Source organism: Myxocyprinus asiaticus, chromosome 16 (genome assembly GCF_019703515.2).
Source record: "Myxocyprinus asiaticus isolate MX2 ecotype Aquarium Trade chromosome 16, UBuf_Myxa_2, whole genome shotgun sequence".
NCBI classification, from domain to species: domain Eukaryota; kingdom Metazoa; phylum Chordata; class Actinopteri; order Cypriniformes; family Catostomidae; genus Myxocyprinus; species Myxocyprinus asiaticus.
The window spans coordinates 24,317,901-24,335,507 of record NC_059359.1 but is presented as its reverse complement, the minus strand read 5'-3'; the positions used below and the strand labels follow the sequence as shown (position 1 = coordinate 24,335,507).

Here is a 17,607-nt window from a genome sequence, read left to right as displayed (position 1 = left end):
TCAAAAATTTTATTTTATTTATTTAGAAGAAATATAGTCAATTTTGTCCACAGGAAGAGATGGATGGCTCAACCAGTGGAGAAAAAAAGGGTTTGACAGAGAAAAAAAACACAACTTTTAGTTTTTTGTTTTTGATTTGGGTACATATTACATTCTTTATTGTCAAATGTTAGCTGCCCCCTTACCCAAGTAAAGCAGATATGCATTAAAACGTGACAATTAAATGGGAAATCTGTCTGTAGAACAACTCTTATTTGCTATAAATAACAGGCTTTAGTCTGACATTACAGTCAGCAAATTCATTTAAAACATATTTCTGTCTCTTAACAATATCAAAGCCGAATACATATTGCTGTTTAAATTCCAAAATCTGTGTCCATATTTTAAACTAATCTTGAAACTGACTGCTACACAGCAGTTTACATCTGCTTGGTTATGTTACAACATTGGAGAAAAGATGCTGACAAGTTTTTTCCAGTGGAGGAGTACAACAGCATTATAGCACTTATAGCCTGAAGCTGTATGACTAGCAACTTAATTTGGTTTGCTTTAAGTTCAAACTCAGTAAATTTAACAATAGTTCATTACAGCTTATTACAAAGAAAATGTATAGAGACTACATATCTTGTCCTCATTATCATTTGTTATGAAACCAAACATAAATCACTCAAGGTGCTTCCAGCCTGCACAAGAGAGGTTTTATTTTTCTCAAATGCATAATTTAAGTCACTCTCTTAAAATCCTTTTACTTTTTCTCTCACCAATAGGGGGCTCTATGGCCTTCAAAATCATTCAACGTAGTTTATAATTCTTTTAAACTGTCAAAGATTTAAAGTCCTTATACTGAATTTAACACAATGAGAACTTTCAAATACAATAAACCATTCAGAATTAATAATTTAACAAACATGTAATATTTTCCACAATAATATAGAAAGCATACTTTGCTTACCTATCCATAAAAGAATAAAATATACTTTTTTTTCCTTTTTTTAAAAAACATGAATCATTAATGAGCAATTGCTCATTCTACTAAATGCCTTACAAATGGGTTGACAACAAAAGAAAGAAGGACTTTCTTAAAACATATATACTACAAACAGACTTTTGATAAGTTATAGTACCTATCCTGCAAGTTTTAGCAAGATTTTTAGGCTAATTACACTTTCAGTCTCATGCAAACCTTAACTTTCAGAAACAAACCATTTGGACAGATAGAATCAAAGTCAAGATGTTTTTGACAAATAAATTTAAACACCCTCCCAATCACAAAACAAAGATTAAGAACACCAAAAAGTTAACTTAGATATTATTCTGAACTTTAAGGTGCTCAATTACAAATCAAGCTCCAATTGATACTGGTACCCCTGTTATCACATTAAAAGAAGACTAAAGAGGTAGTCAGTGCAGTGCATTGCGACATTCAAAACTCTAAACAGATTCTTCTGTAACAGTGCAAAATGATGAGGTTTTTAATTCTTTTTTACATCAGTGCATAAATGAGCACATTTGACTACCTTGACACACTTTGTATAAACATCAACACAAAGAGAGCTGAGGTAGGCCAGTTGTGGTTCCAGAGCTGGTCTGTTTATGTCACTCCTCATCATGTGGTCCTCATTCATGGGCTCTAAAAGCACAAGTCAAACAACCATAGAACATTTTAATGTGGTAACACACTGGAATACAAGCAAGGTGTATAATGAATTTCATGAATGTTTGTTAATTATATATATATATATATATATATATATATTTACGTAAATGTATGTATATAATATATGTAACATACAGTATGTATATTACAAACATTTGTGCTTCATCTGCCTTAGAACTTATATAATAATCCATTTAACCTATTCATGTGGATGTGAAAGATAAAACAGAAGATGAATCAGACAATAATGAGGCAACATCTGGTTTATACCAACCAAAAACAGATGCTAGATGAAACGTTACCACTGTTCAACACAGCTCACATAGAGGGACATTCTCCCTTTCAGAGTTTTGGATGATCCACTCAATTGCATCCCATCCCTATGACAAATAATGAGAGATTATTCACATTACAACTCAAATCTTATTATTTTCAGCTTCGGTGATCACAATTTGAAAGCCCACTATACATGTAGAGTAATGCTACACACTGTTAAATGTTTTTCATAATTGCTAAAAGACATGAAACTACTAATAAAACTACAAATGAAACTACTTCATGGCACTTCTCTGATTGTGTCACCAGAAAACTAGGAACTACTGCTGAAGTTCCCATTTATGCATGGAGTACATAAAAAAAATCCATCAAGGCTTTTTAATCAGCACATGATAACAGCATGATGTTGAAAGGGATATTCCAACAGCTTAATATTTTGTCATTATTTTACAGAGTACAATGCAGGCATTCTGAATCTACCTTTTTTGCATTGGCTGACATGGTTAGAGCCATCAGTCCCTCAAGGTAGCTGCTAAGGCTGACCCCCTTCACTGTGATAATCGCTTCTTGGGTCAATACAGTGCTGTAGGAGTAAAGCAGAAGTTATCTTCACCTCTGGTCAAGACATTATAGTTAAAAGAGGAAATCAGAGCTCAAAGCTTTGTCACAGCATTATAAATAGGCTAAAATGATAGGAAACACGGTTCAGTAGCATTGCTAGAAACAACTGCCGATTACTGTTACTGACTGTCCAGCCAGAACTTGTTGCCTCCTTTCCAATGTTGTTATCAGTTTTCAATTTGCTATTTGTATCACTTATTATTGTATTGCTTACTATTTGTATTGTTTGTACATATACATTCAAGTATCCACAGATGACAAAAAAAACAATGAAGTGAAATATGTTTATGTGTTGATTCACTTACACATCTGGATTTTCTGGATGAGGCCTGTAGACAAGTCTTTCATCAACAGATATTAAATTTTTTAGTGTTATCTGAAAGGAGAAATGCATTTCTTGAGTGCAACCTAAACTGAACACTGATACACATTTTAAGTTAATTTGGTTTACTTTTTTTTTTTTTTTTTAAACGTGTTCCTTTTCTGTTCTGCACTTACATTTCTACACTACTTGTGAGCAATCGCTTGTGTAATCAGCAGTGTAGGGTAAGATACATAAAAATTGTAATCCACTACAAATGACTAATTATTTTCTCTAAAATTGTAATCAGATTACTTTACTGATTACTTAATTGAAAAGTAATCAAATTACTTATTAATTTACTTTTATGTTACTTTCTAATACACTTTTCCACTCAAAATGTTTTTATTAATGTATATATTATTTCCTGTTCAGTTACACACAAGTCATACACTCAGCAGCTCACATTTCTACTTCACAATGACACGTGACTTACAATGGAAATTAATAGGGCCTATTTTTGGAGGGTTTAATGGCAGAAATGTGAAGCTTATAATTTTACAAAAGCACTTCAAGCTTCTGTTAAAACTCATGTATTATTTGAGCTGTAAAGTTGTTAAAACACTCACTATTTCAAAAGTATAGCCTCCACAAGACATAAACAATATGCATTTTAACATGAATTTAGTGTGATAAAAACACTTCCTAACCTTTTCTGTGTAAAGTGGACCCATTTCACATGTCCACGTTCGCATAAGCGGAAGTCGTCATATTTGGCTAAACTTGAATGGCGGTGAATGGGGGACCACAGCAAATACAATTTTTGCTTACCAGTTTGCTCCAACAGCAAAAGAAAAAATCAACAATTACGCTTTCACAGCTTTGCAAAAGAAGATAAAAATATACAGTGCTAGATAACAGCAGTAAGAAGAGAGAAATAGACCAAATCTTTTGTCACTCCCACAGCAGCTGTGTTAGAAGCCTCATTGCAGCTGTGGTGACTGATTTTTTAAAACTTATTCCAGGGTAATATTATACAAAGTACAATTTTATAAAATTTACACCAAATATTTGTAAAATTGGAAATATAAAAAAGTTAGCTACATTTATGTTGTTAAAGAAGGCGGAAACACGTCATAACACATCTGTGAAAAGGGTGTCATGGTTGTGGAGAGGGGAGGATAAAGGACCCAAAAGAAGAGAGAGAGAGAGTTCAACAATATTTATTCACAAGTTCTCAAAAGTCAAGTCAAGGTGCGCCATGTGCTGGCTGAAGAAGTAGGAGAACCAGCGAGCCGCCAAGGACTAGTGAAGAGTGTGTTCGTATGGGGAATGTGTGCGTTGTGGAAGTCTGGAGCACTCAGATGAGTGTCCGTAGAAGCTGATTAGGTGCAAATGAAGCCCAGATGATTCTCCCGAGATGTGTAATCCTCCTCCACAGTCCTGGGCACCAACTAGTGAGAGTGAATGCAAGCAGAAAGGCAACCGCACCTCAGTCGACCGGCAACCACAGACACACAAGCTTGTGAAGAATGTTCGTAGAAGCTGGTGAGGTGCATTCGAAGCCAGAACTAATCTCCCGAGACGCGGGTAGAAATCAAGGAATCCTCCTCCACAGTCCTGGGCACCAACTGGTGAAAGTGAATGCAAGCAGACAGGTAACCGCACCTCAATAAACAGGCAACCAACAGATACTCGAGCTCATTCCAACTACACAAAAGAGAAGAGTTAGACTGCACCGTAAACAGCGCACATGTGAACAGTAACAGAGAACAATAAACTGGCAAAGAAAGAGAGGAAACACGAGGAATAAGAAGGGAGTGCAATAAGAGGAAAGCAGGTGGCAGCGGGCATGTAACTCATCACCGCGATCAGCGTCTCCACGAGATTGATCAATGTTCCTATGGAAACGCTGATCACGTGTGCCAGCTCCACCTGTGAGGCACGAAGGAGAGAAAAACAAACAACAGTAAGAGCCTTTGCTAGTTTTGATACTTTTAATGATATAAACTGTTGAGATTCGATACACCCTGATCCATAACTGTTCTAGGAAGACAATATGTCAAACATTCAAAATCCTTGGGCTCTGGAGACATTAAAAGACACTTACGTGCTTAAGCTGACAGCTCTCCGGAGGCCTCGAGCCAGGGAGTCGATTTGGCTGGAGAGGTGAAAGAAATTCGGCGAGAATTGCTGAACGTATCGGCAATGCTGACGAAGGTCGTTGCTGACTTGGAGGATCTTGCTGCAATACGTCGATCGATCATGGCCATGGAGACGAAATTCACTGAGATGGTTACAGGAGTGGGGGATGTCGAGAAACGGATCGATTATCTGGAGTCATTAGAGAGGAAATTAGCTGCTAATCCGCTAGCGACCAAGGCAGATTTGGAGCACGTCTGGGAGAAGTTGGAGGATTTGGAGAATCGTAACCGGGGGAATAACATCCGAATTGTTGGAATTCCTGAGGGAGCAGTGGGTCAGAATATGGTGGAATTCCTGGACGGGCTCTTTCCGATTCTGATTGACATAACAGGACATAAGATGGAAATCGAGCGAGCTCACAGGGTCCCGGCTCACCGATCCGCTGAGGGAGACAGGTCCCAATCAATTCTGGCCAAATTTCTGAGATCATCCAATAAAGATCTCGTGTTACGTGAGGCGAGGAGTAAAGGAAGGCTTTCTTGGAAGAACCACAGTATTTTCTTGTTCCCAGACTTTGCAAATTCGACAAGAGAGAAATGTGATAGATTCAAGGAATGCAAGAAACTCTTACATCAACGGAAGGTTGTTTTTGTACTTTTGTTTCTGGCCAAATTGAGAATAGATACTAAGGATGGCCGTAAAGTATTTACATGTCCCCAGCAAGCCATGTCCTTCATAAAGTCAATGGACTGAGTAAGTAATTTTGTGGTGCTCAAGTGCATGTTCTTTGTGTTTATGTATCCTATTGGTTGGAGTTTGTTTTGTGGAGTATTTCTTGTAGGACATTGGAGTGATTGGGTCATTTGTTGGACTCATGTATCAGTTGAATGGGCCGGCTCACTGAACATTCATTTGAACAAGTCCCCTTTCTGCTGGTCAGAGTGGATTGTGAGGGGGGTTACTACACTCGGTGATCTATATGAGAGTGGAATGTTGAGATCCTTTGAAAAATTCCCAGATCTCAGTTCTATAGGTATTTACAGCTGCGCCACCTGCTCTGTAATGTTTTTGAGAGTAGCACACCCCCCCCCCTAAAGCAGCAGATACTCTGGGAGAGGTGATTACTGTTTTTGGAAAAGGTCATGAGGCATCAGTGTATTACTCCCTGCTAATTCAAAGTCTGGGGGACAGAGCTTTAACTTCTATCAAGAGATTATAGGAGAAAGATTTAAACTTGGTATTGGAGGAGGGAGTGTGGGCTAGGATTCTAAAAAATGTCAAATCTGCATATAGAGATGCAAGGGTGCGCCTTATGCAATTCAAGAGTTTACATCAATTCTATTGGGCCCCCTCTAGATTGTATAGGCTTAGTCTTAAAGACACACCCATCTGCTGGCAATGCCAATCAGAAGATGGAGACACAACCCATGTTTTTTGGTGGAGTGTTAGGATCCAAGAATTATGGTTGAAGATTCAGAGTTTTATATGTGACGTATTGGGCACTCAAATTTCATTTTGCCCCAGACTCTGTATTTTGGGCGATGGGGCGGTCATCAATATGGGGGATAAATACATAAAAAATTGGGTTCTGACCAGTGTTATGATTGGTAGGCAGGTTATTTTAAGGGGATGGAAGTTGGATGGAGTGCCCTCATTTCCGGAGTGGTGTGCGGAGATGGGGAGGGTGGCAGCTTTCAAGGAGGTGTCAAGTAGAAGATTGGGGTTTTGGGATTTGTGTTAGTCAGCATCAATACTCAGAAGAGCGTTGTTTTTTAACAGACAAAAGGCAACAAGGTGACCAGAACGGCCGCAGATGAAACACAAACCCTTTTGAAGTCGTCGCTGCCTTTCCTTGCGGGGCGTGGGAAGTCTACCCACCTGCATGGGTTGAAAGTCAGGAGGAGAGTCAGAAACTTTGGTTGCAGGCATGGACTGTGAGTGAGGTTTAACTGTCCATGAGGGGGAAGAGCGGCGGCGACAATGCTCATTGCGTTGAGTCAAACGGTGATCCACCCGGATGGCCAAAAGTATTCGCTCATCTGCCTTTAGACGCATATGAACTTAACTGACATCCCATTCTTAATCCATAGGGTTTAATATGACGTCGACCCACCCTTTGCAGCTATAACAGCTTCAACTCTTCTGGGAAGGCTTTCCACAAGGTTTAGGAGTGTGTTTATGGGAATTTTTGACTATTCTTCCAGAAGCGCATTTGTGAGGTCAGACACTGATGTTGGACGAGAAGGCCTGGCTCGCAGTCTTCGCTCTAATTCATCCCAAAGGTGCTCTATCGGGTTGAGGTCAGGACTCTGTGCAGGCCAGTCAAGTTCTTCCATACCAAACTCGCCCATCCATGTCTTTATGGACCTTGCTTTGTGCACTGGTGCGCAGTCATGTTGGAACAGGAAGGGGCATCCCCAAACTGTTCCCACAAAGTTGGGAGCATGGAATTGTCCAAAATCTCTTGGTATGCTGAAGCATTCAGAGTTCCTTTCACTGGAACTAAGGGGCCAAGCCCAGCTCCTGAAAAACAACCCCACACCATAATCCCCCCTCCACCAAACTTCACAGTTGGCACAATGCAGTCAGACAAGTTCTGTTCTCCTGGCAACCGCCAAACCCAGACTCGTCCATCAGATTGCCAGATGGAGAAGCGTGATTCGTCACTCCAGAGAACGCGTCTCCACTGCTCTAGAGTCCAGTGGCGGCGTGCTTTACACCACTGCATCCGACGCTTTGCATTGCACTTGGTGATGTATGGCTTGGATGCAGCTGCTCAGCCATGGAAACCCATTCCATGAAGCTCTCTACGCACTGTTCTTGAGCTAATCTGAAGGCCACATGAACTTTGGAGGTCTGTAGCGATTGACTCTGCAGAAAGTTGGCACACTATGCGCCTCAGCATCCGCTGACTCCGCTCTGTCATTTTACGTGGCCTACCACTTCATGGCTGAGTTGCTGTCATTCCCAATCGCTTCCACTTTGTTATAATACCACTGACAGTTGACTGTGGAATATTTAGTAGCGAGGAAATTTCACGACTGGACTTGTTGCACAGGTGGCATCCTATCACAGTACCACGCTGGAATTCACTGAGCTCCTGAGAGTGGCCCATTCTTTCACAAATGTTTGTAGAAGCAGTCTGCATGCCTAGGTGCTTCATTTTATACACCTGTGGCCATGGAAGTGATTGGAACACCTGAATTCAATTATTTGGATGGGTGAGCGAATACTTTTGGCAATATAGTGTATCTGGTCTTGTTTTTGTCCGAGCAAAGTTCCTTGTTAAGAGAGGGTGGAGCGTAGAGTCGTCTCCTTCGTTGGGTCCATGCTGGCCAGTTTATTCTGTCACGGTTAGGGAGTGGGGAGGATAAAGGACCCAAAAGCAGAAAGAGAGAGTTCAACAGTATTTATTCACAAGTTCTCAAAAGTCAAGTCAAGGCACACCCTGCGCCGGCTGAAGAAGTTGGAGAACCAACGAGCCGCCAAGGGCTAGTGAAGAGTGTGTTCATATGGGGAATGTGTGCCTCGTGGAAGTCTGCATTGTGGAAGTCTGGAGCACTCAGATGAGAGTCCGTAGAAGCTGGTGATGTGCAAGCAAAACCCAGACAAATCTCCCGAGAGGCGGGCAGAAATCGAGGAATCCTCCTCCACAGTCCTGAGCACTAACTGGTGAGAGTGAATGCAAGCAGACAGGTTACCACACCTCAATCGACTGGCAACCACAGACATACGAGCTTGTGAAGAAGGTTCGTAGAAGCTGGTGATGTGCAAGCAAAGCCCATACGAATCTTCTGAGACGTGGGCAGAAATCGAGGAATCCTCCTCCACAGTCCTGGGCACCAACTGGTGAGAGTGAATGCAAGCAGACAGGTAACCACACCTCAATAGACAGGCAACCACAGACATACAAGCTCGTGAAGAAGGTTCATAGAAGCTGGTGAGGTGTAAGCGAAGCCCAGACGAATCTCCTGAGACATGGGCAGAAATCGAGGAATCCTCCTCCACAGTCCTGGGCACCAACTGGTGAGAGTGAATGCAAGCAGACAGGTAACCGCACCTCAATAGACAGGCAGCCAACAGATACTCGAGCTCGTTCCAACTACACAAGAGAGAAGAGTTAGACTTCATTGTAAACAGCGCATATGTGAACAGAAACAGAGAACAATAAACTGCCGAAGAAAGAGGGGAACAAAAGGAATAAGAAGGGAGAGCAATTAGAGGAAAGCAGGTGGCAGCAGGCATGTAACTCATCACCATGATCAGCGTTTCCACGAGATCGATCACGCATGCCGGCTCCACCTGTGAGACATGAGGGAGAGAAAAACAAACAACAGTTAAAGTCGGCACACATGCCGGAACCGTGACAAAGGGTCCGTTATAGCCAATTTTAAAATTTCTTTGACATGACAATGTTATGTCAACAAAACCTATAACCCAAAAATGACTGTAAAAATGATGATTTAAACAACTTTTCAGCTCAAATAAAACATGAATTTTAACAGTAGCAGGGGCGTAGATTCGGGGGGGATGGGAGTGAGGTAACCCCCCAATAATCAAAACAAGCAACTACAACCCCAAACACCCCCCCCCCCATTATTTAAACCATGATCAATGGAAACATGCAAATACTTCACGCTGCAAACCCCCCCAATGTTCAAGCCAAATCTACGCCCTTGAACAGAAGAATTAATGTAATGTATAAAATAATGTAATTTTATAAAATTATAAGCTTCACATTTCTGCCTTTAAACCCTCCAAAAATTGGCCCCATTCACTTCTATTGTAAGTGCCTCACTGTAACTTTGATTTTTGCTTTTTTTTTTTTTTTTTATAAAAGGAGGGACAAGTCAAAATTATTTTTGGTGGTAATCAATATTATGCCACAAATGCTGTCGATTGAGCTTAACATGTATTGAACCTGAAATATTCCTTTAATTGAAAGTCAGTAACTGTAATCTGATTACAAGAATTTAAAATGTAATACATTACACTACATTTTTTACTTAAAAAGTAATAAGATTACAGTAACTAATTACTTTGTAATTGGATAATACCCAACACTAGTAATCAGTCACTTTGAATAAAAAGTCTGTTAAATAAATTCTAAATTAATAAATGTAATGTAATGCTAACTAAAACATAATCATCACGATATTCCGAGGCTCCAATGAATAATCTGATTAGATTTGTTTCCTATAACGGGTAGTTTAAAGGTACACAAACACTCACATTTGTTGAGCAAAGCTCCATTTTCTTTTCTTCTGGGTCCACAATGGAATGTTCTTTTACATATGTGATGGTTCGATTTGTCCCTAAAATCTATGAAGAAAAAAAAAGATTTAAAATCCTCATGAATAAAACACTTTCATGATGCTAAAATTGTGTAGTGATCATTAATTGTGTTAAACAATCTTCATGACCAAATAGTGTTCTATTAACATGTCATGATTTAGTGTTTCAGTTATATAACGTTATTCAAAAGTAAGACCAAAAATGCTATTGTCTCATAATAAAGGGAGCTTCCAATAGCTTTCATATGTCCCTCATGATTAGCATCTTATCTCTGTATACCTGTCCCCACAGACTAATTTGAGCGATATAGGGACAAGCGTGTGGGGAAGCATAATGCCTAACCGCTCTGACAACCCCTGGAAGGCCCCACTCCGTGCTCAGGAGCCGATGACTGTGAAGACGTCCATTTTTGTCCAAGTTCCTATCAAGAACATCCACTCCAACAACACTGGGGTTCATTGGATTGGGATACTTCCTCATAGCTGCTTTGATCACTGTCTCCCAAGGGTAGCTGTGTGAATACATAGACCACATGGGCAAAAAGTCATATTAATAGCTTGCAGTGGCTTATGAGGAAGTGTGAGCTCTAACCTCACCAGCATACCACATTCAAGGGACATTTAGTATAAATAGGAGCAGCGAGAAGTTTTGCCAGTGAAGTTATTGAGGACTATTGCACTGCTGCATGTCCATCCTATTATCAACAATGAGCATCATGTCCATAACAAGAGACTGTGGGACCTTAAAATAGAGGTTTGTTCGACATCATTAATTGCCTCATATTTAATTTTTGGAGTGAAACTGATGACAGCATTATAAAAGAAAAGGGAAACTAGGAAATATACTGTTTTTACACAATTCTGTTTTGGGGGTGTAATGAAATACACATTAGTCTTCATATTATACAATTGATATTGTATATTTTGATTATTATTATATCCTTAATATTATAATATTATTACATAATATTGACTATTAGAAAAACATTTCATTTTCACCTCCCTCAAGATGTCTAGTAACATTTCCGTAAAAACATAATTATTCGTCCTTTGTAATAATGACATGCATGATGAGTTACAAGGAGTCGTGCCGTATAGGGCATGCATGTGTTAAAGACCATATACCGGCTTTCATAGGCCCAAATGAATATAATATAATTTATACAAATAAATGGTCAGATTTGTGCAGTATTATTAGCGCAAATCGCTGCTTACAAAAGAAAAAAAAAGAAAATAATAATATGAAAAAAGAAAACTACCTATGCTGTTTCCTGATCTCAACGCTACTAAAAAGGGAGCGAAACAGGCTTCAGATGATGCTGTAATCTGTGCTCACGAGCGCTGCATTCATGCTTCACGTTGCTTCTCTACCTGAATACGTGCTCCGTGCTCCAGATCTTCATTTCTGCAATGATCCGAAACTGCATCCAGACGAAGCTGGACTGTTGTTATCATACAATCATAATTTCACTCTATGCTCCCATTGCACCGGCCTGAAGCACTGTCTAATACGATGCTCATCAGATCAAGTGCAACGAAACCTCCCTATTATAACGGCAACCACCAATAGAGATCAAGTATGAAGCAACTGACGCTTTTAGACGACTTGATGTTGATCAGCGTTGCGTTGCAAACGTGCAAAAGTAAACTTTGCGGCTGATGCAGTTAGATTAATTTGCGTACAATGTACGCTTGATTATTTTAGTAACACTACTAGATTAATCGTTTGACACTCTTTTTCCTTTCATTTGGGTGATAAAGACATTCACGCTGGTAGCCTATATGCGTGCCACTGAATTGTATTCATTTTCTTGTATTTTCTTAGTTTTAAGCACAAATAACTCGTTTTGTTGTTCACTTGACATTAAGAATTGCGGTGAACCAAAATGACAATGCACAAAGGGGAATTCACCTAGGGAAATTACATTTTTAAAGCGCATGCGCACTGGCAGGTACGGATATGAATGGTAGTGGTGTTTCGTTTTAACATTACATCAGATTAGCGCTTTACGTTGAGTTGTTTGGTATTGTTTGTGACTACTGATAGATGGACGGCACGTTTGTTATATCGTCTGGTAAGTTTTGAACTCACAGCCCACATTTCGTTTTGCCACATTAATGTTTTCTGTTTTTACAAAATAGTAAAGAATGTGAGAACCAGGAACTGCAACAAAGTCGTTATTATCGCTTGTAATTTTTGCATTTGTCGTATTCAGTCATAAAACCAATGTAATAAACACTATATATATGCTTATAAAATGTATATCCATTGCATACTAATGACATTATTTCTGTTTTATTATCTTTCCCAACAGAAAAACGATTACAGCGCTATTTAAGCTCTCTAAGTAAGTGTATGACAGGGTATTTAGTTCAAAGGATGTCCAGCTGTTTGTGCCGGTCACGCACGATCACGGCGTATGAGGCTCAGGTTGTCACATCGCAGGCCACTGACATGCAGAAAGCCTCCAAGCTGATACAGATTGTCATCAAAAAAGGTCGCAATGCATGCAGTTTGTTTTTTAGTTGCCTTGGATTTTGTGACCCGGAGTTGTATGAGAGTGTTACAGGATGTCCAGGTTAAACAACTTGTCAAAATCAACACTCCCATCAAATAGACCTGTATTTCTGTGTAAAGTGTATATTAATTTTTATTATTCCTTTTCATTTTCTTTCTTTCATGCATTTGCCATTCAGTAGACAGTAGTCATGAGGACCATCACCATTCAGAGGACATCCCATTGTCAGGTAGACATTCTTGCTTGTTTTGCTTGACTGTTTGTGACTGATACCCGAATACTAAAAGACTACAAATATTTGCTTCTGTTTTACTGTAGCAACATACAATTTTTCCATAATATTTGACTTGAGCTGCATACACACACTTAAATATTTTAGCCTATTATTAAGATTTATGCATTACAATTTCATAACAAAATTCCATTAAATTCAATTGTGTAATGTTTAACAAAAGTTTTGTGAAATGTGTAAATCTTATATATATATATATATACACACACACCGATCAGCCACAACATTAAAGAGCACCTATTATGGTTTTTCAAATATTATTTTTCATTTAGTATGTTATATAGCTGTTTGTGAATGTAAAAAAGTCTGCAAAGTTTCAAAAATCAAAGTGCAGGACAAATGGAGTTATTGAATCCCAAAAGAAAGAACCGATTCTGAACACCTGAAACGAGTCGTTAGTAATTCCAGACTTACTTCCTGTACTAACCTATGTAATTTGGTAACAAAAAACCCGCCTCTGGTCTTCACTGGTTGCTCGCGAACAGCTTTGACCCACCCTCAAACACTATACTAAGCGGTAGACCAATCACAACAGACTGGGACATCAGACCAATCAGAGCAGAGTAAGCTCTCTGAAAGGAGGAGTTTAGAATGAATCCTTTAGAACGGATCATGGAACGAGTCATTTTTGACACTGGGAAAAAAAAGGTAATGCTGCAATTTAAATTATGAGCAAATTAAAGTGTTTTTTGACCTTGGATGCATGTAAATCTATTGTATGAGACCTTTAAAACAAAATTAAGCACATTTAAAAACCATAATAGGTGCTCTTTAAAACCACCTGCCTAATATTGTGTAGTTCCCCTTCGTGCCACCAAAACACTACATTTTGCAATTGCAGTCTACAGGTCAGATCATTATTTCAAGCTCGATTACACTTTTAGAGACTGCAGAGTGCTAGATGGCATATCAAGCAGCTGATGTCAAGATTTACAGTACCAAAGGACTTAAATATTGACCTGTTTCTCACCCACACTTATCATATCACTTCTGAGGACATGGATTTAACCACCGGAGTCTTATGCATTACATTTATGCTGCCTTTATGTGCTTTTTGGAGCTTCAAAGTTTTGGCCCCTATTGAAGCTGGATCAAGCTTAAATGTCCTTTGTCACTTTACCCGTATTCAGCCTATATTATCAAATATATAAATATAAAAATACCACTAGATAGAGGTAACACAAGACTGCCCTGATAATTGAAATTATATTCAATTTTTTAAATTACACCAGTAAACGCTCAGCTTTGGCAGCCATAAAAAAATACTAAAACTAAAATAAAAACTATATAAACTAAATTGAAATAACAAAACACTGAGAAAACGAAAACTAAACTAAAACTAATAGACAAATTATGAAAAATAATGAAAAACAAACTAAATTGTTATGACAAATAAAATATAAAATAGAAATAAAAACTAAATTAACTAAATCATTGTTGCACTCCTGCCACACGATTGGCTGATTAGATAATCACATGAATAAGTAGGTGTAAAGATGTTCCTAATAAAGTGTTATATGAATAGTGTATAGTGTAGATCATGGTAGCGGTGTTTATCATCACAGAAATCATGTTGTGTGGGGCCCGGACGTCTGGGGGCCCCGGTCGGAAAGCTGAGCAAATCGCATTGTTTTGTGTTCACATTCGGTGATGCTGTTTTCAGCCGTCTTGGAGCGGTTCACATGCATTGTGAAGGCAAAGGTTTACCCATTTGAGCTATTCCAAACATTTGAACCCGCTTAAAGTTATTATAAAAATCTAAAAATGCAACGCAGTATCACAGAAATGTAGGAGGTGGCAGCATTTCACAAGATTTGTAATGAGGAACATTGTAAACTGTGAAATACATACTAACACTACAGTACATTATTATTGTTCAAAATATACAAATAAAAGCTCCAGGTGAAGGTGAAATCAATACTACAGAAATATATTACTACTGTATAAAACAAGCCCTTGTAAATAATAATAATTCAGTATCATATTATAATAAGCTTGACTGAACAATAATAAATAATATTCATCTGGATTCCAAAATTTTAGTGAGTGAAGTTGTACACTTGTTTTTTGCACACAATGTTCATTTACAAAAATGTTTTTGTAAAAATATATGTAGATAAATATCGCCTTTCTTATTGCTGTATTTGTGTATTAATTATATTTATTATATTATGAATTAAATACCATTCTTGTGTTCATTTAGTGGAAAAACTATGAAAAACATGCATTCATTTTCTTTATCTAGATTTTTATTACAATAAACATTTTGAATGTACTTGGCTACAATGGCTGTTAGAAATGATTTTAAAATGATGATATGAAATCACTTTTATGTAATTTCCCTGGTTGTGTGCCGAAAGGACCCCCATCTGGACAGTTGCTTGGGGCCTCTGAAATCATAACCCCGCTCCTGAGAACACCAATTTGCTTGTTTTCTTTGTTCTGTTGTTTTAGTGGCACATTAATCATTTAGGAAGTCTCAGGGTTAGCCTATTTGTTGAGGTAGTAAAATCATTTTACTGCTTCTGGACAATGGCTAATAGATCACCTTACTTTCTATTGTTTTTTTATGCTTGCTTCCATGATTACCTCACACACCTTTAATATAAAAGTTATTATAATGAAAAACGCACACTTTCTTACTTCCCAAAGTAGTAGTGACTACATAATTGCTTTGTTTCTCTGTTTCACATGCTTTGATGTGTTGTAGTGGTGCTCTTACTATTGTCTTTTGTTTTTGTCTTCTTGTTTTAAAGAAGAACAAGGGCCACATCCACCTTGTATTATAAACATACAAAAGTCTTCCCTCACCAACTGCATTATTGGGAACAATAACAACCAATGCATTACCTGTGACCAGCATTGTTGGCTTTCTCAGAATGAAAAAATCAATGGTAAGAGGTTTTGAAATTAGGTCAAATTCTCTGCTTGTCTTGCTCCTCAAAACAAAAAGACTTCACACTTAACAGTGTACTTATACTAATATACTAATTTATAAGAATAACAAAGAATAAGTACTTACATTGTATAATACTTATTACTATAGTAAAATGTATATTTTATGTAAATAGAAATAAATTATAAATAAACTGTTATATATAAATTCTTAATGACATGATCTTGATCTTATTTTTTGTATTCTGTTATGTATGATCAATCATACATAATCAATACATAATATTGTATTCATACATAAAAATTCATGATCATGATTTTTTTAAACAGTAGATGAAATGGAAGATAGTCAGAGCCATGACCCCATAATCCCAGCACAGGACACGCTGAGTGGCAACAGCATTAACGTGAACAGCTCCCATCTAGAGTATATCATCATAGGGGACCACAACAGCATGGTTGTCAGCAATAGCTCAGAAGTTGACGAATATTCAGAGATTGCACCAAATATGGATGGTTAAGTTGCAGTTTGTCAACTCTCCTTGCCGGGCCAGACACATGATTCTACGCAGAAGGGGTCATGCATGAAGGATCATGTACGACCCCATGTTCTGGTGCTTAACATGTTCTGCCAAACATTGACTTATTGAAACATTATCCTTCATGGATTATTCTGAACATGTGTGACTTGATGTGGCCATGGTATTAATACTGCCCAGCTTCCTACTGAACATAACAGTTTCACAGTGCTTTGAGACTCATGTTGTAATGGGTACATCAATGTTAGTGTTCAGCAGAAATGTCAGAAACTATATTCCATTAAACAACAAACATTGCAATTAGTTATGCAGTTACAATTAAGCTTTCCTTGACCTTATATAAATGTTGTTTCCAGTCTTGTTTTCAGTGATATTTGTAACCGTAAAATCTATTGATTTATGACAGACTATCCTGATGTTTTAATAGTTATTCTGTATTTACTTCTCAGGGTATTCCCTGTGGATTTTCTGAATGTTCTGTATTTTTATATTATGTATTTGGAATGTACTTTGACACAGTGTTGACTGATGATGGCTGAGGCCTAATGTGGATAATACCTGTTGATTTAGTCTTTACACTTGATCTTATTATGCCACTTAATAATTATCTATTAATTAGTCCTTGTTACTTGCAGTACTAGAGGTACAGAGCCATTTAGGAGTAATGTAAGTAAATGTGAATGTATTTGTAAAATTGTATTAGTTTTTTTTAAACATAATTTATATATTTCTATATTTAAAATTGTTACACTATGAAACTTGAACTGAACAATTTACAGTATAACAATATATGTTATGTTTTATATATATATGATTATAGATGATTATGCATTGTTTGTATAGGCCTCTAGTATTTTAAAGCTATGACCAATATATATATATATATATATATATATATATATATATATATATATATATATATATATATATATATATATATGTTTTTTAAGTGTCTTCACGTTAAACAATCAAAATAAAAGGGGTATGCATTTATTTTTGCTCATTTAATCAACAGCTCAAATAGACAGAAGCGTCATGCCCATTCAAAACTAGGTGCATGACGCCCCT

The 17,607-nt window shown here is 37.8% G+C and overlaps 2 protein-coding genes across 9 annotated transcripts; one reads left to right on the top strand and one right to left on the bottom strand.

Annotated features, from left to right (window-relative positions):
- On the bottom strand, positions 1-11,805 carry LOC127454074 (PRELI domain containing protein 3A-like). Of its 4 annotated transcripts, none has more exons than XM_051721027.1 (8): positions 11,666-11,805; positions 10,638-10,806; positions 10,233-10,322; positions 9,258-9,302; positions 2,860-2,930; positions 2,414-2,516; positions 1,932-2,037; positions 1-1,630 (listed from the first exon to the last, which is right to left on the bottom strand). In XM_051721027.1, the coding sequence occupies exons 1-7, from the start codon at positions 11,719-11,721 to the stop codon at positions 1,966-1,968; spliced, it is 606 nt and encodes a 201-aa protein (XP_051576987.1). In that variant the 5' UTR covers positions 11,722-11,805; the 3' UTR covers positions 1-1,630; positions 1,932-1,965. The 4 variants fall into 4 exon arrangements, with proteins under 4 accessions (XP_051576987.1, XP_051576988.1, XP_051576990.1 ...); XM_051721028.1 differs by having other exon boundaries at positions 1,960-2,037; XM_051721030.1 differs by having other exon boundaries at positions 11,554-11,688.
- Positions 10,911-17,429, top strand: LOC127454072 (uncharacterized). 5 transcript variants are annotated; one of them, XM_051721023.1, is made up of 5 exons: positions 10,911-11,048; positions 12,610-12,873; positions 12,992-13,042; positions 15,862-15,999; positions 16,331-17,429. In XM_051721023.1, exons 2-5 carry the CDS (start codon positions 12,651-12,653, stop codon positions 16,519-16,521), a joined length of 603 nt encoding a protein of 200 aa, XP_051576983.1. In that variant the 5' UTR covers positions 10,911-11,048; positions 12,610-12,650; the 3' UTR covers positions 16,522-17,429. The 5 variants fall into 5 exon arrangements, with proteins under 5 accessions (XP_051576983.1, XP_051576985.1, XP_051576984.1 ...); XM_051721025.1 differs by lacking the exon at positions 10,911-11,048 and adding an exon at positions 12,235-12,369 and having other exon boundaries at positions 12,610-12,792; positions 12,995-13,042; XM_051721024.1 differs by lacking the exon at positions 10,911-11,048 and adding an exon at positions 12,235-12,369 and having other exon boundaries at positions 12,610-12,792.
- The last annotated feature ends 178 nt before the right edge of the window (positions 17,430-17,607 follow it).

Excerpts from the sequence above, each read along its gene's own strand:
- LOC127454072 (XM_051721020.1), top strand. The coding sequence starts at position 12,342 with ATGGACGGCACGTTTGTTATATCGTCTG. Across the intron at positions 12,874-12,991 it reads GAGTGTTACAGGATGTCCAG|TAGACAGTAGTCATGAGGAC; the intron begins GTTAAACAACTT and ends TTTGCCATTCAG. Across the intron at positions 13,043-15,861 it reads AGAGGACATCCCATTGTCAG|AAGAACAAGGGCCACATCCA; the intron begins GTAGACATTCTT and ends CTTGTTTTAAAG.
- LOC127454074 (XM_051721027.1), bottom strand. The coding sequence starts at position 11,721 with ATGCAGTTTCGGATCATTGCAGAAATGAAGATCTGGAGCACGGAGCAC. Across the intron at positions 9,303-10,232 it reads TGGAGCTTTGCTCAACAAAT|GTGGAGCCGGCATGCGTGAT; the intron begins GTGAGTGTTTGT and ends CATGTCTCACAG. Across the intron at positions 2,931-9,257 it reads TCGTGGAAACGCTGATCATG|ATAACACTAAAAAATTTAAT; the intron begins GTGATGAGTTAC and ends TTCTCCTTTCAG.